The 18,596-nt window shown below is 38.1% G+C and overlaps 11 protein-coding genes across 11 annotated transcripts; 3 read left to right on the forward strand and 8 right to left on the reverse strand.

Moving 5' to 3' along the window:
* Positions 1-609: 609 nt before the first annotated feature.
* RHIMIDRAFT_270066 (SE-domain-containing protein) lies at positions 610-2,223 on the forward strand. Its single transcript, XM_023612167.1, has 2 exons — positions 610-896; positions 949-2,223. Exons 1-2 carry the CDS (start codon positions 701-703, stop codon positions 2,130-2,132), a joined length of 1,380 nt encoding a protein of 459 aa, XP_023461855.1. The 5' UTR covers positions 610-700; the 3' UTR covers positions 2,133-2,223.
* Positions 2,224-2,544: 321 nt separating this feature from the next.
* On the reverse strand, positions 2,545-4,201 carry RHIMIDRAFT_241887 (Creatinase/aminopeptidase; the record flags this gene model as incomplete). Its single annotated transcript, XM_023609667.1, has 5 exons — positions 2,545-2,839; positions 2,902-2,944; positions 2,996-3,152; positions 3,231-3,934; positions 3,991-4,201. The coding sequence occupies 5 exons, from the start codon at positions 4,199-4,201 to the stop codon at positions 2,545-2,547; spliced, it is 1,410 nt and encodes a 469-aa protein (XP_023461856.1).
* A 226-nt stretch (positions 4,202-4,427) lies between these two features.
* Positions 4,428-5,607, reverse strand: RHIMIDRAFT_270071 (uncharacterized protein). Its single transcript, XM_023612168.1, has 4 exons — positions 5,042-5,607; positions 4,926-4,990; positions 4,756-4,866; positions 4,428-4,693 (listed from the first exon to the last, which is right to left on the reverse strand). The coding sequence occupies exons 1-4, from the start codon at positions 5,340-5,342 to the stop codon at positions 4,583-4,585; spliced, it is 588 nt and encodes a 195-aa protein (XP_023461857.1). The 5' UTR covers positions 5,343-5,607; the 3' UTR covers positions 4,428-4,582.
* Positions 5,608-5,689: 82 nt separating this feature from the next.
* Positions 5,690-6,571, forward strand: RHIMIDRAFT_78550 (peptidyl-prolyl cis-trans isomerase H). Its single transcript, XM_023615691.1, has 6 exons — positions 5,690-5,735; positions 5,793-5,934; positions 5,983-6,027; positions 6,077-6,339; positions 6,397-6,450; positions 6,528-6,571. Exons 1-6 carry the CDS (start codon positions 5,723-5,725, stop codon positions 6,542-6,544), a joined length of 534 nt encoding a protein of 177 aa, XP_023461858.1. The 5' UTR covers positions 5,690-5,722; the 3' UTR covers positions 6,545-6,571.
* Positions 6,572-6,597: 26 nt separating this feature from the next.
* Positions 6,598-10,180, reverse strand: RHIMIDRAFT_316275 (uncharacterized protein; the record flags this gene model as incomplete). Its single annotated transcript, XM_023615047.1, has 8 exons — positions 9,962-10,180; positions 9,842-9,902; positions 9,604-9,786; positions 9,391-9,549; positions 7,618-9,344; positions 7,359-7,548; positions 6,885-7,305; positions 6,598-6,833 (listed from the first exon to the last, which is right to left on the reverse strand). The coding sequence occupies exons 1-8, from the start codon at positions 10,153-10,155 to the stop codon at positions 6,598-6,600; spliced, it is 3,171 nt and encodes a 1,056-aa protein (XP_023461859.1). The 5' UTR covers positions 10,156-10,180.
* Positions 10,181-10,303: 123 nt separating this feature from the next.
* Positions 10,304-12,083, reverse strand: RHIMIDRAFT_316276 (uncharacterized protein; the record flags this gene model as incomplete). The annotated part of the gene is made up of 4 exons (XM_023615048.1): positions 10,304-11,353; positions 11,413-11,813; positions 11,869-11,978; positions 12,033-12,083. The coding sequence occupies 4 exons, from the start codon at positions 12,078-12,080 to the stop codon at positions 10,587-10,589; spliced, it is 1,326 nt and encodes a 441-aa protein (XP_023461860.1). The 3' UTR covers positions 10,304-10,586.
* Positions 12,084-12,151: 68 nt separating this feature from the next.
* RHIMIDRAFT_241892 (uncharacterized protein) lies at positions 12,152-12,825 on the forward strand (the record flags this gene model as incomplete). The annotated part of the gene is made up of 2 exons (XM_023609668.1): positions 12,152-12,435; positions 12,495-12,825. 2 exons carry the CDS (start codon positions 12,152-12,154, stop codon positions 12,823-12,825), a joined length of 615 nt encoding a protein of 204 aa, XP_023461861.1.
* Positions 12,826-12,862: 37 nt separating this feature from the next.
* Positions 12,863-14,291, reverse strand: RHIMIDRAFT_270074 (uncharacterized protein). The gene is made up of 4 exons (XM_023612169.1): positions 13,978-14,291; positions 13,678-13,918; positions 13,545-13,627; positions 12,863-13,491 (listed from the first exon to the last, which is right to left on the reverse strand). Exons 1-4 carry the CDS (start codon positions 14,259-14,261, stop codon positions 13,272-13,274), a joined length of 828 nt encoding a protein of 275 aa, XP_023461862.1. The 5' UTR covers positions 14,262-14,291; the 3' UTR covers positions 12,863-13,271.
* A 528-nt stretch (positions 14,292-14,819) lies between these two features.
* Positions 14,820-15,148, reverse strand: RHIMIDRAFT_241894 (uncharacterized protein; the record flags this gene model as incomplete). The annotated part of the gene is made up of 3 exons (XM_023609669.1): positions 14,820-14,898; positions 14,957-15,004; positions 15,057-15,148. The coding sequence occupies 3 exons, from the start codon at positions 15,146-15,148 to the stop codon at positions 14,820-14,822; spliced, it is 219 nt and encodes a 72-aa protein (XP_023461863.1).
* A 40-nt stretch (positions 15,149-15,188) lies between these two features.
* On the reverse strand, positions 15,189-16,780 carry RHIMIDRAFT_78618 (uncharacterized protein). Its single transcript, XM_023615692.1, has 4 exons — positions 16,665-16,780; positions 16,520-16,584; positions 16,215-16,470; positions 15,189-16,166 (listed from the first exon to the last, which is right to left on the reverse strand). Exons 2-4 carry the CDS (start codon positions 16,574-16,576, stop codon positions 15,478-15,480), a joined length of 1,002 nt encoding a protein of 333 aa, XP_023461864.1. The 5' UTR covers positions 16,577-16,584; positions 16,665-16,780; the 3' UTR covers positions 15,189-15,477.
* On the reverse strand, positions 16,178-17,191 carry RHIMIDRAFT_78624 (uncharacterized protein). Its single transcript, XM_023615693.1, has 4 exons — positions 16,936-17,191; positions 16,824-16,879; positions 16,520-16,772; positions 16,178-16,470 (listed from the first exon to the last, which is right to left on the reverse strand). The coding sequence occupies exons 1-3, from the start codon at positions 17,150-17,152 to the stop codon at positions 16,554-16,556; spliced, it is 492 nt and encodes a 163-aa protein (XP_023461865.1). The 5' UTR covers positions 17,153-17,191; the 3' UTR covers positions 16,178-16,470; positions 16,520-16,553.
* Between the last annotated feature and the right edge of the window lie 1,405 nt (positions 17,192-18,596).

Consider the following 18,596-nt stretch of genomic DNA (forward strand, 5'->3'; position numbering starts at 1 on the left):
ACTACCCTCGTATCTTCATTAAAGAAGCAACGACATAAATTGTTGATGCCTGCTTGGAACCAAATCATTGAATGTCCTTGGTACATCTTTAATTGACTGGACATAGCGAGCCTAACCAGTGTTTGGTCCTATGGCCAACCTTCTCCTGCAACGTCCATTTGAACGCTGGCCGACTTTGACTTTCAAGAATAGTAACACCTTCTTTCTCTTTACAAACATTAATAATCTTTCAAAATATGGTTACAATCGTGTTTGCCAATGATGTCAATGCCACATTTTACAACTATGAGGCATGTACACAGCAAGCCGTAGCCTTGACTGGAAAAAAAGCCAAGGGTAATCATTGGCCAATTATCAGTAATGATCCATTGAACGCACAGTTAACCACATTAGCTGGCACAATGAGCCAAGTTCGTCAGCAAAAGTCCAGTAAAAACTCTGTCCCTTAATCTGACTTGCTTATGCTTACTTATAATAAATTTGGTAAAAAGCGTATCTTAAACTACACAGATTGTGAAACCATAAAGATCATTAAGATCAGCTCACACTGTTCTATTCTGTGGCGGGCTCCGGAAGTGTTGCATAGTGTTCAAAGTATGGCTGGACGGATTTATAAAATTATCAGGTGTTGTTTTTATATAAAAAGAGACACATCAAATCCAAAGGGTTTTTTTTTGTATTCTTTCATTTTCTTACAAACATGTCTCAGCCTGTGAACGAGTACGATCTGATAATTGTAGGTGCTGGTGTTGTAGGTTGTGCAGCCGCAAAAGCATTTGGTGAAGACGGTCGCAAGGTGCTCTTGCTTGAACGGGATCTAAGCGAACCTGACAGGATCGTTGGTGAATTGATGCAACCAGGAGGAATTCAGGCTTTAAAAGCATTGGGCATGGAAGGTATCGTGTTTTCATCCGATCTCCAAGAATGAAACTAAACAGTTTCTATCAGATTGTACTGAAGGTATCGATGGCATCGCATGTTACGGGTATGGTGTGTACCGCGATGGCGAATCAGTGGAACTTCCATACAGTATGGACTCCTCCTCTGGCAAGCAGTTTCGTGGAATAGCCTTTCATCACGGCCGCTTCATTCAAAAGCTACGACAATCTGCCAAAGTCGCGCCAAATGTGACAGTAAAGGAAGGGACAGTGACACGCCTTTTGGACCAGGATGAAAGAGTTATTGGTGTTGCATCATATGACAAGACAAAAGACAAAGAAGAAGTGTACTATGCTCCTCTGACCCTAGTAGCAGATGGTATCTTTTCTAAATTTCGAAAAGCCTTTACAGACTCTCAGACCAAAGTTCTCTCTCATTTTGTTGGCTTTCTCTTGCACGATTTTGAACTTCCATATGCTCAAAAGGCCTTCGTGGTGATCGCTAAGCCTTCACCTATCCTGATGTACCAAATCGATCCTCATGACACACGTATTCTGGTAGATGTTCCTGGTGAGCATCTTCCCAAGGGTGATGACCTCAAGAAATACATATTGGATGTTGTTGTTCCTCAACTACCTGAATACATGCAAGACAAATTCAAGGAGGCGCTTGAAACAGAGCGCTTAAGGCCTATGCCAAGCGGCTTCCTACCACCTTCCATAAACCAATGTCCGGGCACCATCCTTCTTGGTGATGCTCTCAACGTACGCTCACCTCTGACAGGCGGTGGTATGACCGTTGCCTTATATGACGTGCTGACCTGTCGTGATTTGCTATCAAGAGAAAATGTCACGTCCTTTACCGAAACTGATCTTGTCCTGCAAGCGATGGATGCGTTCCATTGGAAACGTAAAAAGTATTCTGCCTGTATTAACGTCTTGGCCATGGCGCTCTATAGCGTATTTGCTGCTGATGATAACGAAAATCTGATGACTGTACAAAAGGGATGCTTCGAATACTTCAAATTGGGCAATGAATGCACTCAGGGTCCTGTTGACTTGGTTGCAGGCGTCAATCCATCCCCTCTCTCATTGATCTATCATTTTATTTCGGTTGTGTTGTACGCCATTTATATTATGTTTGCCAAGGGAAATGCGAAAGACATACCCAAGAACGTTGCCAGGGCCATTAGTGTGCTCTATACGGGATATGTTACCTTGTTTCCTTTCCTCTGGGGAGAATTCAAAGGCTAACATTCATTCCCCTCTTTCTCTCTTATAGCATTCATGTAGTATTTATCAAACTATTTTTTCATTTTAAAAATAAACTAATCTTCCATTGTGTACATTCAAATATTGTGGCACACTTAATTGTGTATAAATAGCACAGTTGTTATCATATGCGCTCAGACAGAAAAAAAAGGGGGCAACACAAGACGCATTGTGAGTAACAAGAGGATAAACTTTACATGGCGTAAAAACCTTATCTTTGTCGTGAAACCCAATCCACATGTGTGCTTTAGCCCACGTATATATGTTAAAGAATACGCAATATCTTGAAATAATGCAGTTTATATAAATGCGAAAAGAGGGGGGGATATACTGAAAGGTATAATATGATAAAGAATGAAAGAGGGAATATAACGTTCTATAATATCTCTTCTAATTATTTCATCATCAATGCTTCAATCTCGTCTATTTCCTTGGGCACAATTGTCAAGTTTTCATGACCATCTTCAGTAATAACGACTGTGTCTTCAATTCGAACACCTCCAAGATGACGGTATTGATCCAAGATTTCCATGTTGAAGAAACATTGATAACCAGGACACTGTGTCCAAATGTCCAGCATGTAATCATTAAAATAAAGTCCAGGCTCGATGGTGATTACCATATTCTTCTCCAAGGGCCGATCAAGTAAGAATTGAGATACGGTTGGATCATCCTTCGATGTCTCTTTACTATATAAAGCATATGTATACATGAGTAACATAAACAGATGACAGGGACTTTGGACGCTTACCCTCCTACATCATGAACATCTAGCCCAAGGGCATGACCGAGACCTGGAACCACCATCGTTAGTACTACAGTCATCCGTATTTAGATTTATTTACCATGAAAATAAAAGGCACATGGTACACTCTGTTCCATCAAGACGTTGATATCGCCCACAAGGATTCCGAGACGCACAAGTTCCTTACAGAGTATCTCCGTGGCCAGTTGTTGCATATTCTGCCAATAGATCCCGGGTCTTAATTTTGACAAGACGACCTAAGAGGCAGTGTGAGTATATAGTTTATGTAATCAAATAAAATAGAAAGAGAGCGACAGATTATATTTACACTTTACTTGCTGCATTTTTAATACGATGCTATAAATAGCTTTTGCCTCATCCGAAAAAACGCCTTGTACGGGAAATGTCCTTGTGATGTCGCTACCATAACACAACTTTTCGCCACCGGCATCTACCAGGACGAGGGAATGAGGGTCATTGATTATATGCTGATCATTATTAGGAAAGTGATGTAAAGTAGCTGCCCTGGAGCCAGATGCAACAATTGGCAAGTAAGCTTGTCTATAAACCTGATTAAGGGCGCAATTCCAGCGAAAGACAGCTGCGAGATGAGCTTCTGTCATACCAGGCTGAAACTGTTGCATCAATGCAATGTGAGCTTGTGAAGAGGCGTGCATAACTTGACGTATGATGTCAATCTCCCATGAAAACTTGATAAGTCTTGCCTCGTCCATGGCTGGTAAAAGTAGTTGTGTGTCAATGCGGCTCCTGATGCTGGATGATGTAATTAGTTCTAATGCATGCATATAATGCATTTTGTTATCAAGAACAAAGATTGTCTCGGGAGCAAGTGTCTGTACAAGTTGAGGTAAGTCTGATTCACTAATGACTTCATCAATATCATATCGTTCCATCAATTCTCTCTTATTCGCAGCAGGTCCTTTCCAAAAGACATCGTTGACAGATACATCTGGCGTTATCAAGTATATTTCATCTTTTTCTAAATCAACAACCACCTGAAAGTTGGGCTCCTCCACACCTTTATGTCTAATAATTAAAAACTAGAGTCTCTAATGCTTAAGATTTATGCGGTACCTGTTAGATAAAAGAAATAGCTTTCTTGTCTAAACTCTAATTCTATATCTGTGTTATCTCGAGTCAACTCTGGCTTTCCTTTCATATAAATAATGGACGACGTATATTCAGACTTTAATAATGACTTGACTTTTAGATAATGTTGCTTTGTAGGCAAGATAAGCTTTCTTGACGGTAAGGCTGAGTTACCATTGAGTAAATGAGGAGCCATAAGATATTTCGTAAAGAGAGAAAAAAAAGAAAAGAAAAGGAAGGCTCTTTATTTTTTTTTTTTTTGTCATCAGACAAAAATAAATTGAACACAATTAGAAATCATTTGCCATTTTTTCTTAAAAAAGCATAGACGCGGATATCTTAGCAATTATGAAAAAAAGGGGGTAAAATGTGCAACATTTCTATATTTGAATGTATTTTCCAATGTTTTGATTTGCTCCATGCTGGCATACGCGTGATCTATCCTTTAATGATCCCCCATTTACTTTGAGAACATCACCCGTATGATCCTGCATATTTTTGATATCATTTAGTAACATACTTCTTTTTATTAGCATATTAAATATTAGAACATAAGTGGCATCTTGTTGATGATGCATTAACAATGTGTCCAATTGACGGGAATACGACCATCAAAGAAATCACCCACTTTTGCAAATACAGCAGGTGAAAGATCCAAGGAACCTCTTCCACAGCTAGCACTAGGACACTTTTTTTTTAAAAAAAAAGTTAGTTGTAATAACAAAAAAAAAAAGGTATGTTTCCTATTACCATGTCTTGTATCGTTGCCTTCGTACTGCCAAGCGGACCAGTGATGATAATGCATGCTCCGCAAACCGGACTTTGATTTGGGTCAGCATAAGATCCATAATCATAGCCATCCTATTTTTGTTTGTTAGTTTTTTCCCTTGTTCTGTTTTTTTTTAAAAAAAAAAAGTTACCAGGGCAACGATCATATCACTAGCAGTAAATAGGTTTCCACATGATGTGTAGCCTACACCAGGATCTACAGCAAATAAACACTTTACTTTACCGCTTTTTTTATATAGAGACTTACCATAATAAGTTGCATCACCTTGTCCACCCATAGTAAATTCTCCCGGTTTTGCAGTTCCCCAACTGTCTCCTTTATATTTTGTTTTACCAATAGATGATACACCCACTTGATTTCTATAACGAGTATTTTTATAGACACCAAGGCCACCCAAGACAGACAACATGACAACAATGATACCCAAGCAGCCAGCTGCTACGAGCATAAGTTTACCAAAGCGATGTTTTTCATTAAACCTTGTCCATACTGTAGGAGGTGGAATGATGAGGGGATCTCTCTCAGTGACTATTGCATCATCTGGCATTATGCCAAAGGGATGATGTACATGTTGAAATTGCTGATCAGAAGATAACACTGCACTATTATGTCTACTATTCCTTGACTGAGATTGTTCTGGTAACATATTAGAGATGATCTTTTTTTTTCCTAGACAATAAATAGAAAAAGAAAAGGAAATGAATATTGATTGTAGGACAACAATATTAAACAACACACAATGGTAGATCCGATCTTTGTGAGCTTAGATATCTGATTCTCTCCCTGTCTCTCTCTCTCTCTCTTTCTCTTTCTCTCTCTTTTTTTTTTGAATCTCTATTATGCAAACAATCCCCCTTCCTTTTAAACATTAAAGTGTGACTTTTACGTATTTATTCTGACCTTTTTCTTTTTTCTGTCACATTCCACATGGAAAAGAAAAGTAGTAAATCAGGCTTTTTACATGTTGCCATAATACTTATTCTTTTTTTTTTTTAAGGTTCTCAAGTAGAAAGACCTGTCGTGTTCTTTGATATTTCTATTGGCGATGTGCCAGTAGGTCGTATGAAAATGGAACTCTTTTCTGACATTGTACCCAAAACTGCCGAAAACTTTAGACAATTATGTACAGGAGAATACAAGTAAATAAAGTAATGTGTGCGTATAATCTATGTACTTATATTCATTAGAGTGAATGGTGTACCTCAAGGTTATAAAAACTGTTTATTCCATAGGTAATCCATACATTATTTCCGTGTGTACCTTTATTAATGAGCTCATTAGAGTGATTAAAGACTTTATGGTACAAGGAGGTGATTTCCTTAAAGGAGACGGAACAGGTTCGTTAAGTATCTACGGAGACAAGTTCCCAGACGAAAACTTTATCGAAAAACACAATGGTGCCGGTTTATTATCTATGGCCAATTCAGGACCGAATACAAACGGATGCCAATTCTTTATTACCTGTGACGCATGTAACTTTTTGGATGGTAAACACGTCGTATTTGGTAGACTCATCGATGGTCTTTTGACGTTGCGTAAAATTGGTATGTGTCTGTTTATTTTTTTTAGGACATTTCATTCATGATAATTCTTTTATGTAGAAAACGTTGCAACTGGACCTAATAATAAACCCAAATTACCTGTCAAGATTACTGGTAAATACACACACATATACTTTATAATATTGTATGAAAAAGACTTTCTAATAATTTCTTTTTTTTTTTTTAAATAGAATGCGGTCAAATGTAATTATTTCTGTGTAATATATAATAATAAAAAGAAAAAGTATACACAAAGTTAAGCTAAGGTTGAGTCTGTTGTGGTGGCTGCGGCTGTTGGTTTTGTTGTTGTTGATTTTGTTGGTTTTGTTGTTGCTGTTGTCTGGCAAGGAGTAGCCTCTGTTGTAGGTCTCGTACAGCATTAGGCGGTAAGCTACCTAGATTGGCCATATTGATACCATTGAGCCCTAATATATTATTACTATCAGCTGCATTGGCCAAGTTTAAGTTTGAGAGTAGCAAACTACTTGGATTAAGCCCTGAGAGATATATATGAGTGTTCATTCTCTTTGTTCTATGTTTTCTCTTACCGTTCATAGGGCCTTGTGCAGCCGTCTGCTGGTGAGGTTGTTGTGCTCCAGACATGGCGTTGACCATACCTGCTGCACCACCCATCATTTGCTGTTGTCTTAGCGCATTTTGGAGATGTTGTACATTTGGATTGGTCGTATTTAATAAACCGAGGTTAGCAGTGTTTTGAAGATTCGCCAGCATGGCAGGTGTAATGTTCGTCCCTGGCAAAGGTGAGGTATGTGCCATGTTATTTGGCATAAAGACTCCATTAGGTATATTATTTGTAGGTAGACCGGCATTTAAGTCCGGAAGGGGAACCTTGGTAAAGACGACTCCAATCAGTTTGCCTGTCGTATACGTCAAGACAACGCCATGATGCTGCTCAGACGCCATGTTTAGTGGTTGTCCAGATCCTAGGTTGAATATGATAGTAGCAATCTTTTGATGACGTGAGTATAAATATCATGAACCATATACTGTATACAGCTTACGTATTTCTTTTGTTCTAGATTTTTCACCAATAAAGTAAAGTTGTTTTGATCTTGTTGGCTACTCGTAGTCAATGGTCTAAACTGACATATTGGTAATTTGTTTTCTATAGCTTGTCTTTGGAGAATGTGCGCCCTAGCTAAAGGAGATCTCCCAGCTATTTGGATACGGTTCGGCCACATCTCAGGATGACTAAGACACATCAACGTGTTAGAAATCTCTCTTTATATATATATATATATATATATATAATCCACTTACTATTCTTCTATAGCCACATTATTTCCCTTAGTTGGTATAGCAAATGCGCCACAATGACAGTTATACTCCTGTAGTTGGTTTTCTTGTGTCTTGATATGCCATACAATTTGCCCTGTCCAAATTGGCTGAGTAGGTGCTGTTCCATTCTCTTGCTGGCTTGGCAAAGATTGAGTCTGTAACGGGGCTTGTTGCTGCGGCTGTTGCTGTTGTGGTTGTAGTTGTTGACCTTGAGGGTTTTGCTGATTTTGTTGTTGCTGTAGTAGCTGTGCTTGAAGTTCGCTCAAGTTGGCTGCACTGATTCCTTGAGGATTCTGTGTCCTCTGCGCCAATTGTGCAGCTAGTAACATCCTTGTTTGTGCTGTTAGATTATTGGGTATATGCGGACCATTGATGCCTCCTAACTTTAGTTGTGGCTGTTGTGATGGTGATGGTGATGGTTGTTGTTGTTGTTGTTGTGATGCTGGCTGTGGCTGTTGTGGCTGTTGTGGCTGTTGCTGTTGCTGTGCCTGAAGCATACTGACAGCATTTACATCCATCATAGGTCTAACATTAGAACTCACATTGCCACCAACAAATGACGGTGAGGAAGAGTTAGGGGTTGGGGATACAGTAGCTACTGTTGTCGCAGCATTTGCATTCATGTTTCCTGGAGGCATTCCTGGACCATTACGAGCAGCGGCTTGCGTTCGTCGAAGTTGCTCGGTTAGTTTGACAAGTGCTGTTTGAATGGTCTGTAGCTGATTTTGTTGTACAGGTGTCAGATTGGGTCCAAGCTCTAGCAAGTTATTTCGCTGCTGTAAGAGATATTGCTGCAGGAGGATTGGATTCTGCACACGACTGGCCAATGGCTGAGGTAATGATGTTTGAGATGCAGCCATAGGTCGCTGTTGTGCCTGCGGTTGCGCACCTGGTTGCGGTTGTGGTGTTGGCTGTTGCATCTGTGGCTGCTGTGGCTGCTGTGGTTGTTGCTGTGGTTGTTGCTGTGGTTGTTGCTGTGGTTGTTGCTGTGGTTGTTGCTGCGGTTGTTGTGGTTGTTGCTGTTGAAACGCTTGCTGTTGAGGCTGTGGAGATTGTTGTACAGGCTGTGGTTGTTGTTGGAATTGTGCTGTTTGCTGTGGAAGTGTCTGTGCCTGATTTTGTTGCTGTGCCTGTGGCTGCTGAGGTGACTGTTGCTGCTGTAACTGTGGAGAAGGAGTCTGCTGTTGGACCATCGGGATGGTTTGGATAGGCTTGGCGCTAGCAACCACAGGTTGCTCTACATGCATTGATGGAGAATTGCCCTTGTCTTCTTCTATCTTTACTGGCACCTCCTTTTTTGCTACTGTGCTTTGCTTCTTTGCTATATGTGAATTTGTACGAGCAGTAGCTTCTGTGAATTTACTGGCGTCAAACGATGTCTTTGGTAGTGTGATCTGTCCAGGTATATTCTCTCTCTTTCTCTTTTTACCCACTTCACTTGCCACGGATTGAGGTGATCCAGCCATTTGTCTGGGAGAATCCTTTGTGTCTACAGTAGCGCCATTTGCTGGTGTAGATGGTTGCTTCTGTTGCTGTTGCGTGGTTAATGCCACGGGAAGCGTAAAGCCCGCAAGTTGAACAAGATGAGATGATTCTGCTGTCTCGGTGATTGTATTGATTTCTATTGCATCTCCATTGATCTTATGCACCATTTGCTCTAAATCAGTATATCCTCTTTTTGGACAAATAAGCGAAAATCTGATATTATTCTGCCAACAGTATTTAATATGAGAATGTAGTAATAATCACCGCTACCTTTTTCATTTCTTCGACAATTCCATCCATCTTGAGTCCATCGTACTTTACGTCCAGGTTGCATCGTGCTCCTAATTTGGATGGTAAACTATTTGATAGTAGGATGCAGTGCTGAACAGGTTCTCTGCCTTCTGTTTCTTGTTTATAGTCATTGAATAGCTATTATTCGATCAGCATCACACACATACATACAAATATATATTTTCCGTATACCTCCAGTGCAGCTACCATGCCTTCTTCTACTGCGTTCTTCACTGGACCGCCATACTTACATTCAATGCTTTTGAATATATCTTGAAATAAGATAAGATCCGGTGTAAAATATTTTCGATCTACAGTTATTTCTGATAACGGTTCATAGTCTCCAAACACAACAAGTCCACATCTTAGCACTGGCTAAAAAAGAGAAGAATAAATAATAGAACATGGAAAAATAAAGAAGCTTTTTTACAACGATCTTTGTCTTTGCTTGTCGTTCGTCAGCTTCTGTAATAATAGGTGAGCGTAATTGTCTGTTATTTACTGTTAGTTTATAATTTATAGCAAAAAAAAAATGAGAGAAAGGTATTACTTTAAAATAGGTTCAACATAAGCCTCATATAATAGATTCAAATGAGGTCTCATTCTGGCTGATCCGTCTACTATAAATACAACAGCAACGTCTTTCCTTTGGTGATGTGCAACTGAAAGTTGAGGTAATTGTTGCTGTACTGAAGCTGGTGATGCTTGTGATCCTGGCGTAGCGACATGATTAGTGGTCGACATGATGACAGCTCTTTTAATGGCTGAAATGCAGAACAAAAAGAAAATAGAAAAATAGAGCCATGTAGCGCGTTAAATCCAGATTCATCCCACTCTTTTCGCAAACAGTCTTAATTCAAGTTCAGCACAAATCACAATGCGATTTTGTTGTGGTCTTTCAAAAAGAATATAGGTTGCTGGTTGTTGTTGGGGGAATGGGTTTACATTTGGATGAAGCTTCTGGTTTATTTCATTTATAGTCGTCGTGTTTTCTGAGCTAAATCATTTATATACTTTATACTATTATACGCTCTCTATTTGGTTATGTACATAAAATGACAACATTGCATATAGATAACAGTCATGGATTATTTCCCTTCTTCAATAAATGTATGAATACTACAAAAGTCCCTCAAAGCTGATCTTTTCTCTCTTTTTATCCGTGCAGCAATAATTTATTGTAATTTACTTGATAATAATGCAGGATTTTCTATAAGGCTCTTCCACATATTACTAAATGAAGCAATGGTTGCTCCATCAATAACTCGATGATCCGCAGACCAGCTAATAGGCATGAGGAATTTAGGCACCAGTTTATGAGTCACAGGATCAAATCGAGGTAGCTTTCTTGCTGATCCTAAAGCAACAATGGCTATTTCAGAAGAAACAATTACAGGATTAGCATAAGTTCCGCCAATGGTTCCAATGTTTGAGATCGTGATGGTTCCTCCTTGCAGGTCAGAAGGCGACAGAGCGCCCTTTTGAGCAAGCCGAGTCAGTCGATGGATTTCGGAAGCAATGTCAAGGATCGTCTTTTTTTCCACGTTTTTAACGTTTGGTACTATGAGTCCTTGAGGTGTGTCCATGGCTACACCGATATTGTGGTGGTCTCGATAACGGATAGACATGTCTTGTTGACGAAGTTGAGCATTCATAATGGGATAATGATGAAGGCTCACAGACAAGGATTTAATAAAGATAGGCAAGTAGGAGATCTTTTTGAACGGAAAGGCGTCTCGTTGACTAGCGATATACTTGTTTAATGAATCGCGATATTCTGACATTGCATTGAGTTCAATTTCATCTTTATATCCCAACTGTGGAATAGAAAGTGATTCGGTCATTGTTCTAAACATGGCTTTTTGGATAGGCGTCAAAGGTACAGATTTCTCTTGTTCTTTTTTGATTTCTGTTAATGGCAGCTCAACTGATTGCTTCATTTCTATATAAATGTATTTAAGCATTTCTGATTTTTTGTGCTGAAAATCAAATATACACTACCTCTTTTTATCAAAGATGCTCTCTTGATATGACTCAAGACATCGCCTTTCAGAACACGCCCATGCTTGCCAGAACCATTGAGTTGAGTTATGTTTAATCCATATTCATGTAGTAAGCGACGAACAGAAGGTGTTTCCCAAGTGGATGCATAAGGACTCCTTTTGGACAGATCATGATTACTCTTATCTGAAGATGATTCTGTCAAAGTAGCTTCTTCGGATGAATCATCATCTACTTCAATATCAACCAAAGGAGCACCTACTTTGGCAATTTCGTTTTGGTTATAGTGGACTTTAACGATTTTCCCTGCATACCGAGAGGATATCTCTACAGAGGCTTTATCTGACTGAACTTCACAGATTTTATCAAACTCGGCAACAGTTGCGCCTGGTTTAACAAACCTAGAACATATATTGGTTATCCTGCAGCGTATTCTCATATAACTATCAGTTTTACCATTGTATAACTTCACATTCAGTAATACCTTCACCAATATCTGCCAACAAGAAAGGCTTGATGGGTCCAAGATAGATTGGAGTCAGATGCAGCGATCTTATAGCGAGTCTCTATTTTATGTAAATAAATACAAGCAAAAAGTGAACTATGTTATATTATCTCACATTAAATACAGGCCTATGTCTATAGCTACGAAGCAGTACTGTATTCATAAGTAAGAAGAAGAAGAAGAAGAATAGATATCAAAGAGATGTTTCGTGGTAAAATAAACACGCGTGGGAAAATGGTTATTTGTACTTCCGGTCAGTACGTATACTGTATCTGTAGTGAAATTATTGCCAATAGCGAAATTATTTCAGATGATGATACGGATACTTTGTCTGATCATTATTTGGAATATGACGAGCAAGAGGAAATGGAAATGGACCATTTCAATTTAAGCGAAGTGTGGATACAGAAAATAAGACAAATTGAGGATAATCCTCTATCAAGTGTACGTGAATATGTGGATGTAGATCTACCAGAGGAAGATGAAGATTCCTTTGGAGATACTTTTCTTTTCGCGGAGTCGATGTCGTTAAAAAAAGACATACGACTTTGAATGTTAAAACGAGAAATTTTTACAGAAAGTATACTCCTAAACAAACTGAGAAACTCTTCGATATAATCATCAAAGAAGACTTCGCGGCAAAAGCTGCTCAAAATTATGTTAAAACTTACAACAATGACCCTGGAAGACGACTTCCTGGATCTTATTCCAAACCTCATGGAAGACCATGCTCTAAGTTAACTGGAGAGCATTCCAGGCTCCTTATTGATGAAGCTGATTTCAGTTTACAAATTCAAAGAAGCCATGATCGTTCATACAACGGCAAGCCCGCAAAAAGCATTGTGCCAACCGGAAAGGGTACTTACAATTTTAGGTGCCATTTCTCAAGCTGGTATCATAAACGTTGAAGTTAAGAAGCTAGAATCAGCTTCTTCTAAAAAAAAAAAAAGAGAGAAAGGCGAACGGTAAGGAAACTAAAGTCAATGGTAAAGTTGGAACAAGAACTGAGCATTACTTGGCGTGCCTATCAAATGTAATGGATACACTGGGTAAAAATGATATGAAAGGTCTCTAAAGAAAACGAATATCTTGAATATAGACTCGAAACTCCTTCAATAGGCACAAGGGCTTTCTTTTCAACTCATTTAAAAGATTGGTGCTTTGAATTATATTTTTTTCAAGCAGTTACAAAAATAGGTTGAAAGATTTTAACTGTATAGTTCATGATTATTCGGAAGACCTTGAATGGATCATCAGCTTAAAAGATGTTCCAACAGAAGTAAAAAAGCTATTGCCCTCTTTTGATATACTTTTCAACTGACCTCAAATTCATATTCAAAACACGGTAGTTTATTTATGACTTGTTGTCTTGTAATGTCTTTTGAATCAATTCTGTCACTTCGGTTACTTTGATAAGCGCAATTTGTGAGCATCTTAATACTTGATCCATTTCTAATGGTATTCCGCCTGCTTTAGATAGAGCACAAATCTCCTTGTTGATATTCATGGTTATTGTCATGTTGCCTTCTTTACACTGTTCCTCTAAATGATTTGGATCGACAACTAATAATTCACTAGAAAAAGTGTTAATATGTGAATTTGGATGAACATTTTGCTTTTTTTGTACCCTTTATCAAAGAATGCAAACGTAATACAGATCGGTATATGATGAATACTTAGAGGCACGGGATTTCTTTGATCTATGGGGTGCTATACATTGTTTGGTCAGAACACCAAATAGGCTACAACTTGCTACTTACAATTGTTACTTCTTCACCAGATACAGTGACATCAGGTCTTCTAAAGTGTAATAAGGCGGTGATTGCTGCTATACAAGCACAGTCTACCAGGTTACCATCATGATCAAGGAACAAAAGGTCAACGCGAATCTGCCATACTTTTTCTCCAGAGACAATACAGAGCCCTTCTGTATCAATAGCTCTACTTCTACGTAATGCCTTTTCTACAATACGACTGATTAATATTTCCTCCTCTGAACGACTATAGATGAAAAAAACGATCAATATAAACGGATAAATAAATGTAAAATAGAGGGTTACTTTGATGTGTCAAATGTAGGTGCTGCCATGGGTGATATCTCTGTATTGAATAAAAGCACACCCTCTGATGGTCTATCGGTATAAGGTCGAACTACCTCAGCTGTCACATGAGCTGCAACTTTTGTCTTTCCTAATCGTACTTCTGCATAGCCATAATCATTTCCTAATGTAATCTCTATGGATCGCATATCATAAACTTCACGACCATCCACTCTTTTTCCTTGTTTTAAAGCTTCTAATAAAAATGTGCTTTCGTTAATGCTTGGATCAGTGTCTTTGACCATGTTTTTTTTATTTTTTTATTTTAAAAAAAAGCAAACGCCAGCAAAAGATTTTATTTGACGCTCTTCCTTCTTGGTAGTGACTACTAAATAGACATGATTGGCTGTTCTAGATAACCCGGCACAATCAGAGAGTTGTATGCATGCATACAATGCCAAAGCTTATTATTATTATTGTTACAGATACTACATATGATATGAGTCGATAAGTAATAAAAAAAGAAAGATATATAAAGTATATTCACTAAATCTAGTCATGATATCTTTAAGTCTGCACAAGTCCTGTTCTTTCTCTTCAATAAACTTATACATATAAATATGCTACACATCATAGCAATCACTGGTTTTAAAACACACACATACATACACACACAAAAAGAAAGAAAGAAAGCGGATTCTAAAGATGAAACAATAGGGGGAGTGGTATATAAAGAATAGATGCCTATATAAACCACAGTGCTTTATAGGGGTATCCTATGTGTATAAAAATAGCTCTTTAAACACTGCTTCAAAACCTTGACTTGGTTGACAATAAACGACGCGCGTACGTGCTGCACACATTTATTCATGGTGAGGTCGAAGTCCAGTCTTGACAGGGTTAATTAAAGGATGCAATTGTGCCAAATAGGTAATAGCCCACCTAAATTTTGAAAATAATGAGTTGAAGGGTTATTTGAAAGATTGTCCTTTAGTTTTACATCAAGTAACAGCAAGCAAGTGACATGATAATTACAGTTCGAATGACGCTATAAAAAAGGAATGAGTTTCATGTTTATATATATACAGCTATCAATTTACGTTTGGTTGTTTCCTTTGGGAGTAGCAACATAACCAACCGCAGATAAAGCAGCTACAATAAGAAAGACCCAAATGATATTATAGCCTGACATGTTTAACCAAAGAGAAAAGAGTAAAGACCTGTGTGTCTGGAGAAAACATCTTTTCAATCTCAGTGCATTGCTCACCACATTCGTTACTTTAAAGAGTGAATTTTGATCATTCAACCCACGCTGTGTTTTACTCTGAAACTAGCAAAAATCTCCAGCCAGCATTAAGAAAGCGACATTAGTTTCTAAAATAACGATGATTTGACAGTAACTAAGTAAACATTACTTTTTATAAATGAATAAAATAGTAGCAATAGTAATAAAGAAAAAAAAAAAAATACAATATAGAAACGTATATACACAAATAATAGTAATTCCTGATGTTTTTCTTTTTACCATTCATAATTCTTATGTTCAGACACAATCACAATGGGTTCTCCAAGTTCAGGACACATACCAGGCTTAATCAATCGACTAGTAAACACTGTCTTTTCTTCTCTATCCCGTTGAATAAACTGAGAGGGTAAGTCTGGTAGACTAAAATAACTTGGTGGTGATGTAACAGGAGTGGATAAGGTAGATGACAATGGTCCCCAATTTTGGTGGTGTTGTGAAGGAGGTTCGTCTAGGCTTGGGTCAAAGAAAACGGGCGATTCTTTTGAGTCCTGATAGGAGAGTACAGAAGTCAAGTTGTGGATATGTAAAAGATGATTATGGGGCAGGTTGGTGATTCCGATGGGTAAGGTAAAGTCGGCCGAGGCATTCGACTTAAGGATAGAACTACGGTTAGAGAACTGAATGGTGAATACAATATCATAATATACATTGATATGACGAGATTGGAAGGAGGGTGATACGAGTCTAGTCGGTACATGCATATGAACTGGTACATGGACATTTCCCGCGTTTCCTGGCACTGGCACGTTCGCCTGAAGTATCTGCCTTACTTTAGACTTTCGCGCAAGCCCTCGTTGTAATTGAATCTGCCCGTCAGTGTGTTTGTTAAATGTAAAGTTTACAGCTGATACAATCATGTCAGCAGATAAACTTTCAATATTCAAAGACATATCCACTTCCTCATCTATTATAAGTCAGTATTTATCTATTTCTATCCATATTTTTATCTTACCAGGGCAAAATGCTTTTCTAGGTACAAAGGCGGTTAAATTAGCAACAGGAACCTTTTTGTCGTTATGAAGCAAGGTTTGAGTAAAAGACCATTGCTTGGTTGGAGGAGCAGAGATGATGGGACGATAGGGAATGACATAATCCTTCGAACGTATTCCTGGATTGGACGCTGCTCCATCTAGGTGAGCTGACCATATGTAATGAATCGAAAACCCTGGTGGATCATCAGAAGAAGGCGGAAAATTGACATTTGGAAACTAAAACGCCCAAGTGAGTTTGAAAGCTTATTTTTTCCTTTTTTTTTACCTTTAATGCAAATGGATACTTGTATTCTCCTGGCTCAATAACTTCCCAGGAACTCATGATGTAAGCTATAGGATATATTTGTGAGATTTTCTATAGAAAAGTGTATATGTCTCTCTCCCTTACGGCTTGGTTCCTTTCCCCATACTTTTGTTTCAACATCAAAATAAGTTGTTGTCACTTGATCTATCCGTTCAATCTTGGATTCAAAGCCATATTCCTTTACTTTGACTGTAGCAACTTCCTCTGCTCGAAACTAATAATCCATAAGTTTATCTTGATTACACTGAATGTCCTGTGTATATACCTTAACCCTTATCTGTGTTGCCAAAATAGGCTTTGTTACGCGTAAACAAACAGCACCTATTTTTTTGATCATTGAGACACATAGGTCAATTATGAAATAAACTAGTCTTTACCTCTTATGATTCTATTAGGTCTAATAATGAGTTGTGAACTAGCTTCGAATTCAATCGATAGTTTATCGGCTTGTTCTTGTTTAAGGGTAGAAGGAGGCATAGGTGACGACCCTGACCTGTTACGGTTACCATGGTTTTGAGATAGTCGGTTGATGCCTACACCTGGGTTATCGGTATTATCCAAGATTGAAAGATTTGAATTTGCAATTATATTCATGCTTTTTATTTACAAAAAGAAAAATAAATAAAAGAGAAAAGAAAGAAACAGGATAAGAAGAAGAGGAGAAAAAAAAAAAAAAAGTTCAATGACGACTATCAGCCAAAAAAGGAAAATGACTTGAAGACGGAGTCAAAAGTGCTTCGATGATATCAGCTATCAAAAATCAAGTGAAGATACAACACGAAAAATACGATAGGACATACAACAATGGATGCGTACCTGAACATAAATTTTGTGAGAAATTTAATCAAAGCATTGACTACAAGTAATAGAAGGCTTCTTTCTTTTTTTAATAGCTGTTCCTTAAACTATTGACCTTGTCTGCAATCATACGTCAATCATCTTGGTAAAAAAAAGCCTGTAGTTTGCTAAAAAAAAAAAAAAAGTGATGCTTCAAATGTGTAGGTTATGTGAAATAAGATGGTAGGAGACAGTCAAAAAAAACTTGATGAGACTCAATAAAGGTGATTTATTCGAAAGAGAGAGAGAGAAAAAGATATATGCAAGTTGTGCATTCATTGAAATTGTTGAGTTGATAGGCGAGCCTAAAAAGAGGTGTGAAATGGCATTTTAACGACTTAGCGAACCGTGTGTCTGCATTTTAGTGAGTTGGTGAACACGAAGATGGAGCATACCTTTTTCTTCATCTTCTTATTCTTCTTTAAGCTTGCTTCGTCAATGTCTGAATGCACAGATTTAAGCCTATCTCAGGCGGCCTGCCTAGCTCTTGGTTTGCAACTGTCGTATCCTACGTTGAATAAGGGTCAATAATCAGTGTCTACATATCAATAACAAAAGCTCAGTAACATAAACTGACCAATCATGATAATAATTACAATTCTATATAATATGTGTATCTATCAGTTTTAACACTTTCATCTTTATTCTTCCAAATAAAAGAAACATAAAGAGTCCCATTGTATTTCTGTCTATTACAACTATAACAACTACAACAACATCACAGCAACAAACAAAGCAACATCGGCTTCAAGCAGTCGCTAGATTACGAGAGTTGGGTTTGGTTCCTATACATGTTACTGGCGCCAATTCACTGTTGCCGTCCCTGGTGTCAAGAATGGTACAAGAGATAAATCCTTTTATGTATATCAAATATGCAGACGATAGTAAGTGTGTTTGTAGTCTCATTAATAGGCTTGTGACTGACATTAATGTATTCAAATGACCAAAGTGGCGGCTCTTCGTCCCCTTCCCCATGCATTACATCATCGACCGTTGTTTCAAATGAAAGCCTGACCCCTTCATCTTCGTCCAGTGAAGTATTTGCAGTTACTGCTGGATTTTGATAGATATTTCTTTGTAAATCATTGCTGTCGTATTTGACTAACCTTTACGTGTGAGATTACATTTGACTTAATTGCATGCACCTTAGTTAGTACTCCGACCTAATTTCTTTTTGCTATGAGCTCCTCCTCTCACTTCT

Source organism: Rhizopus microsporus (assembly GCF_002708625.1).
Source record: "Rhizopus microsporus ATCC 52813 unplaced genomic scaffold scaffold_26, whole genome shotgun sequence".
Taxonomy (NCBI): domain Eukaryota; kingdom Fungi; phylum Mucoromycota; class Mucoromycetes; order Mucorales; family Rhizopodaceae; genus Rhizopus; species Rhizopus microsporus.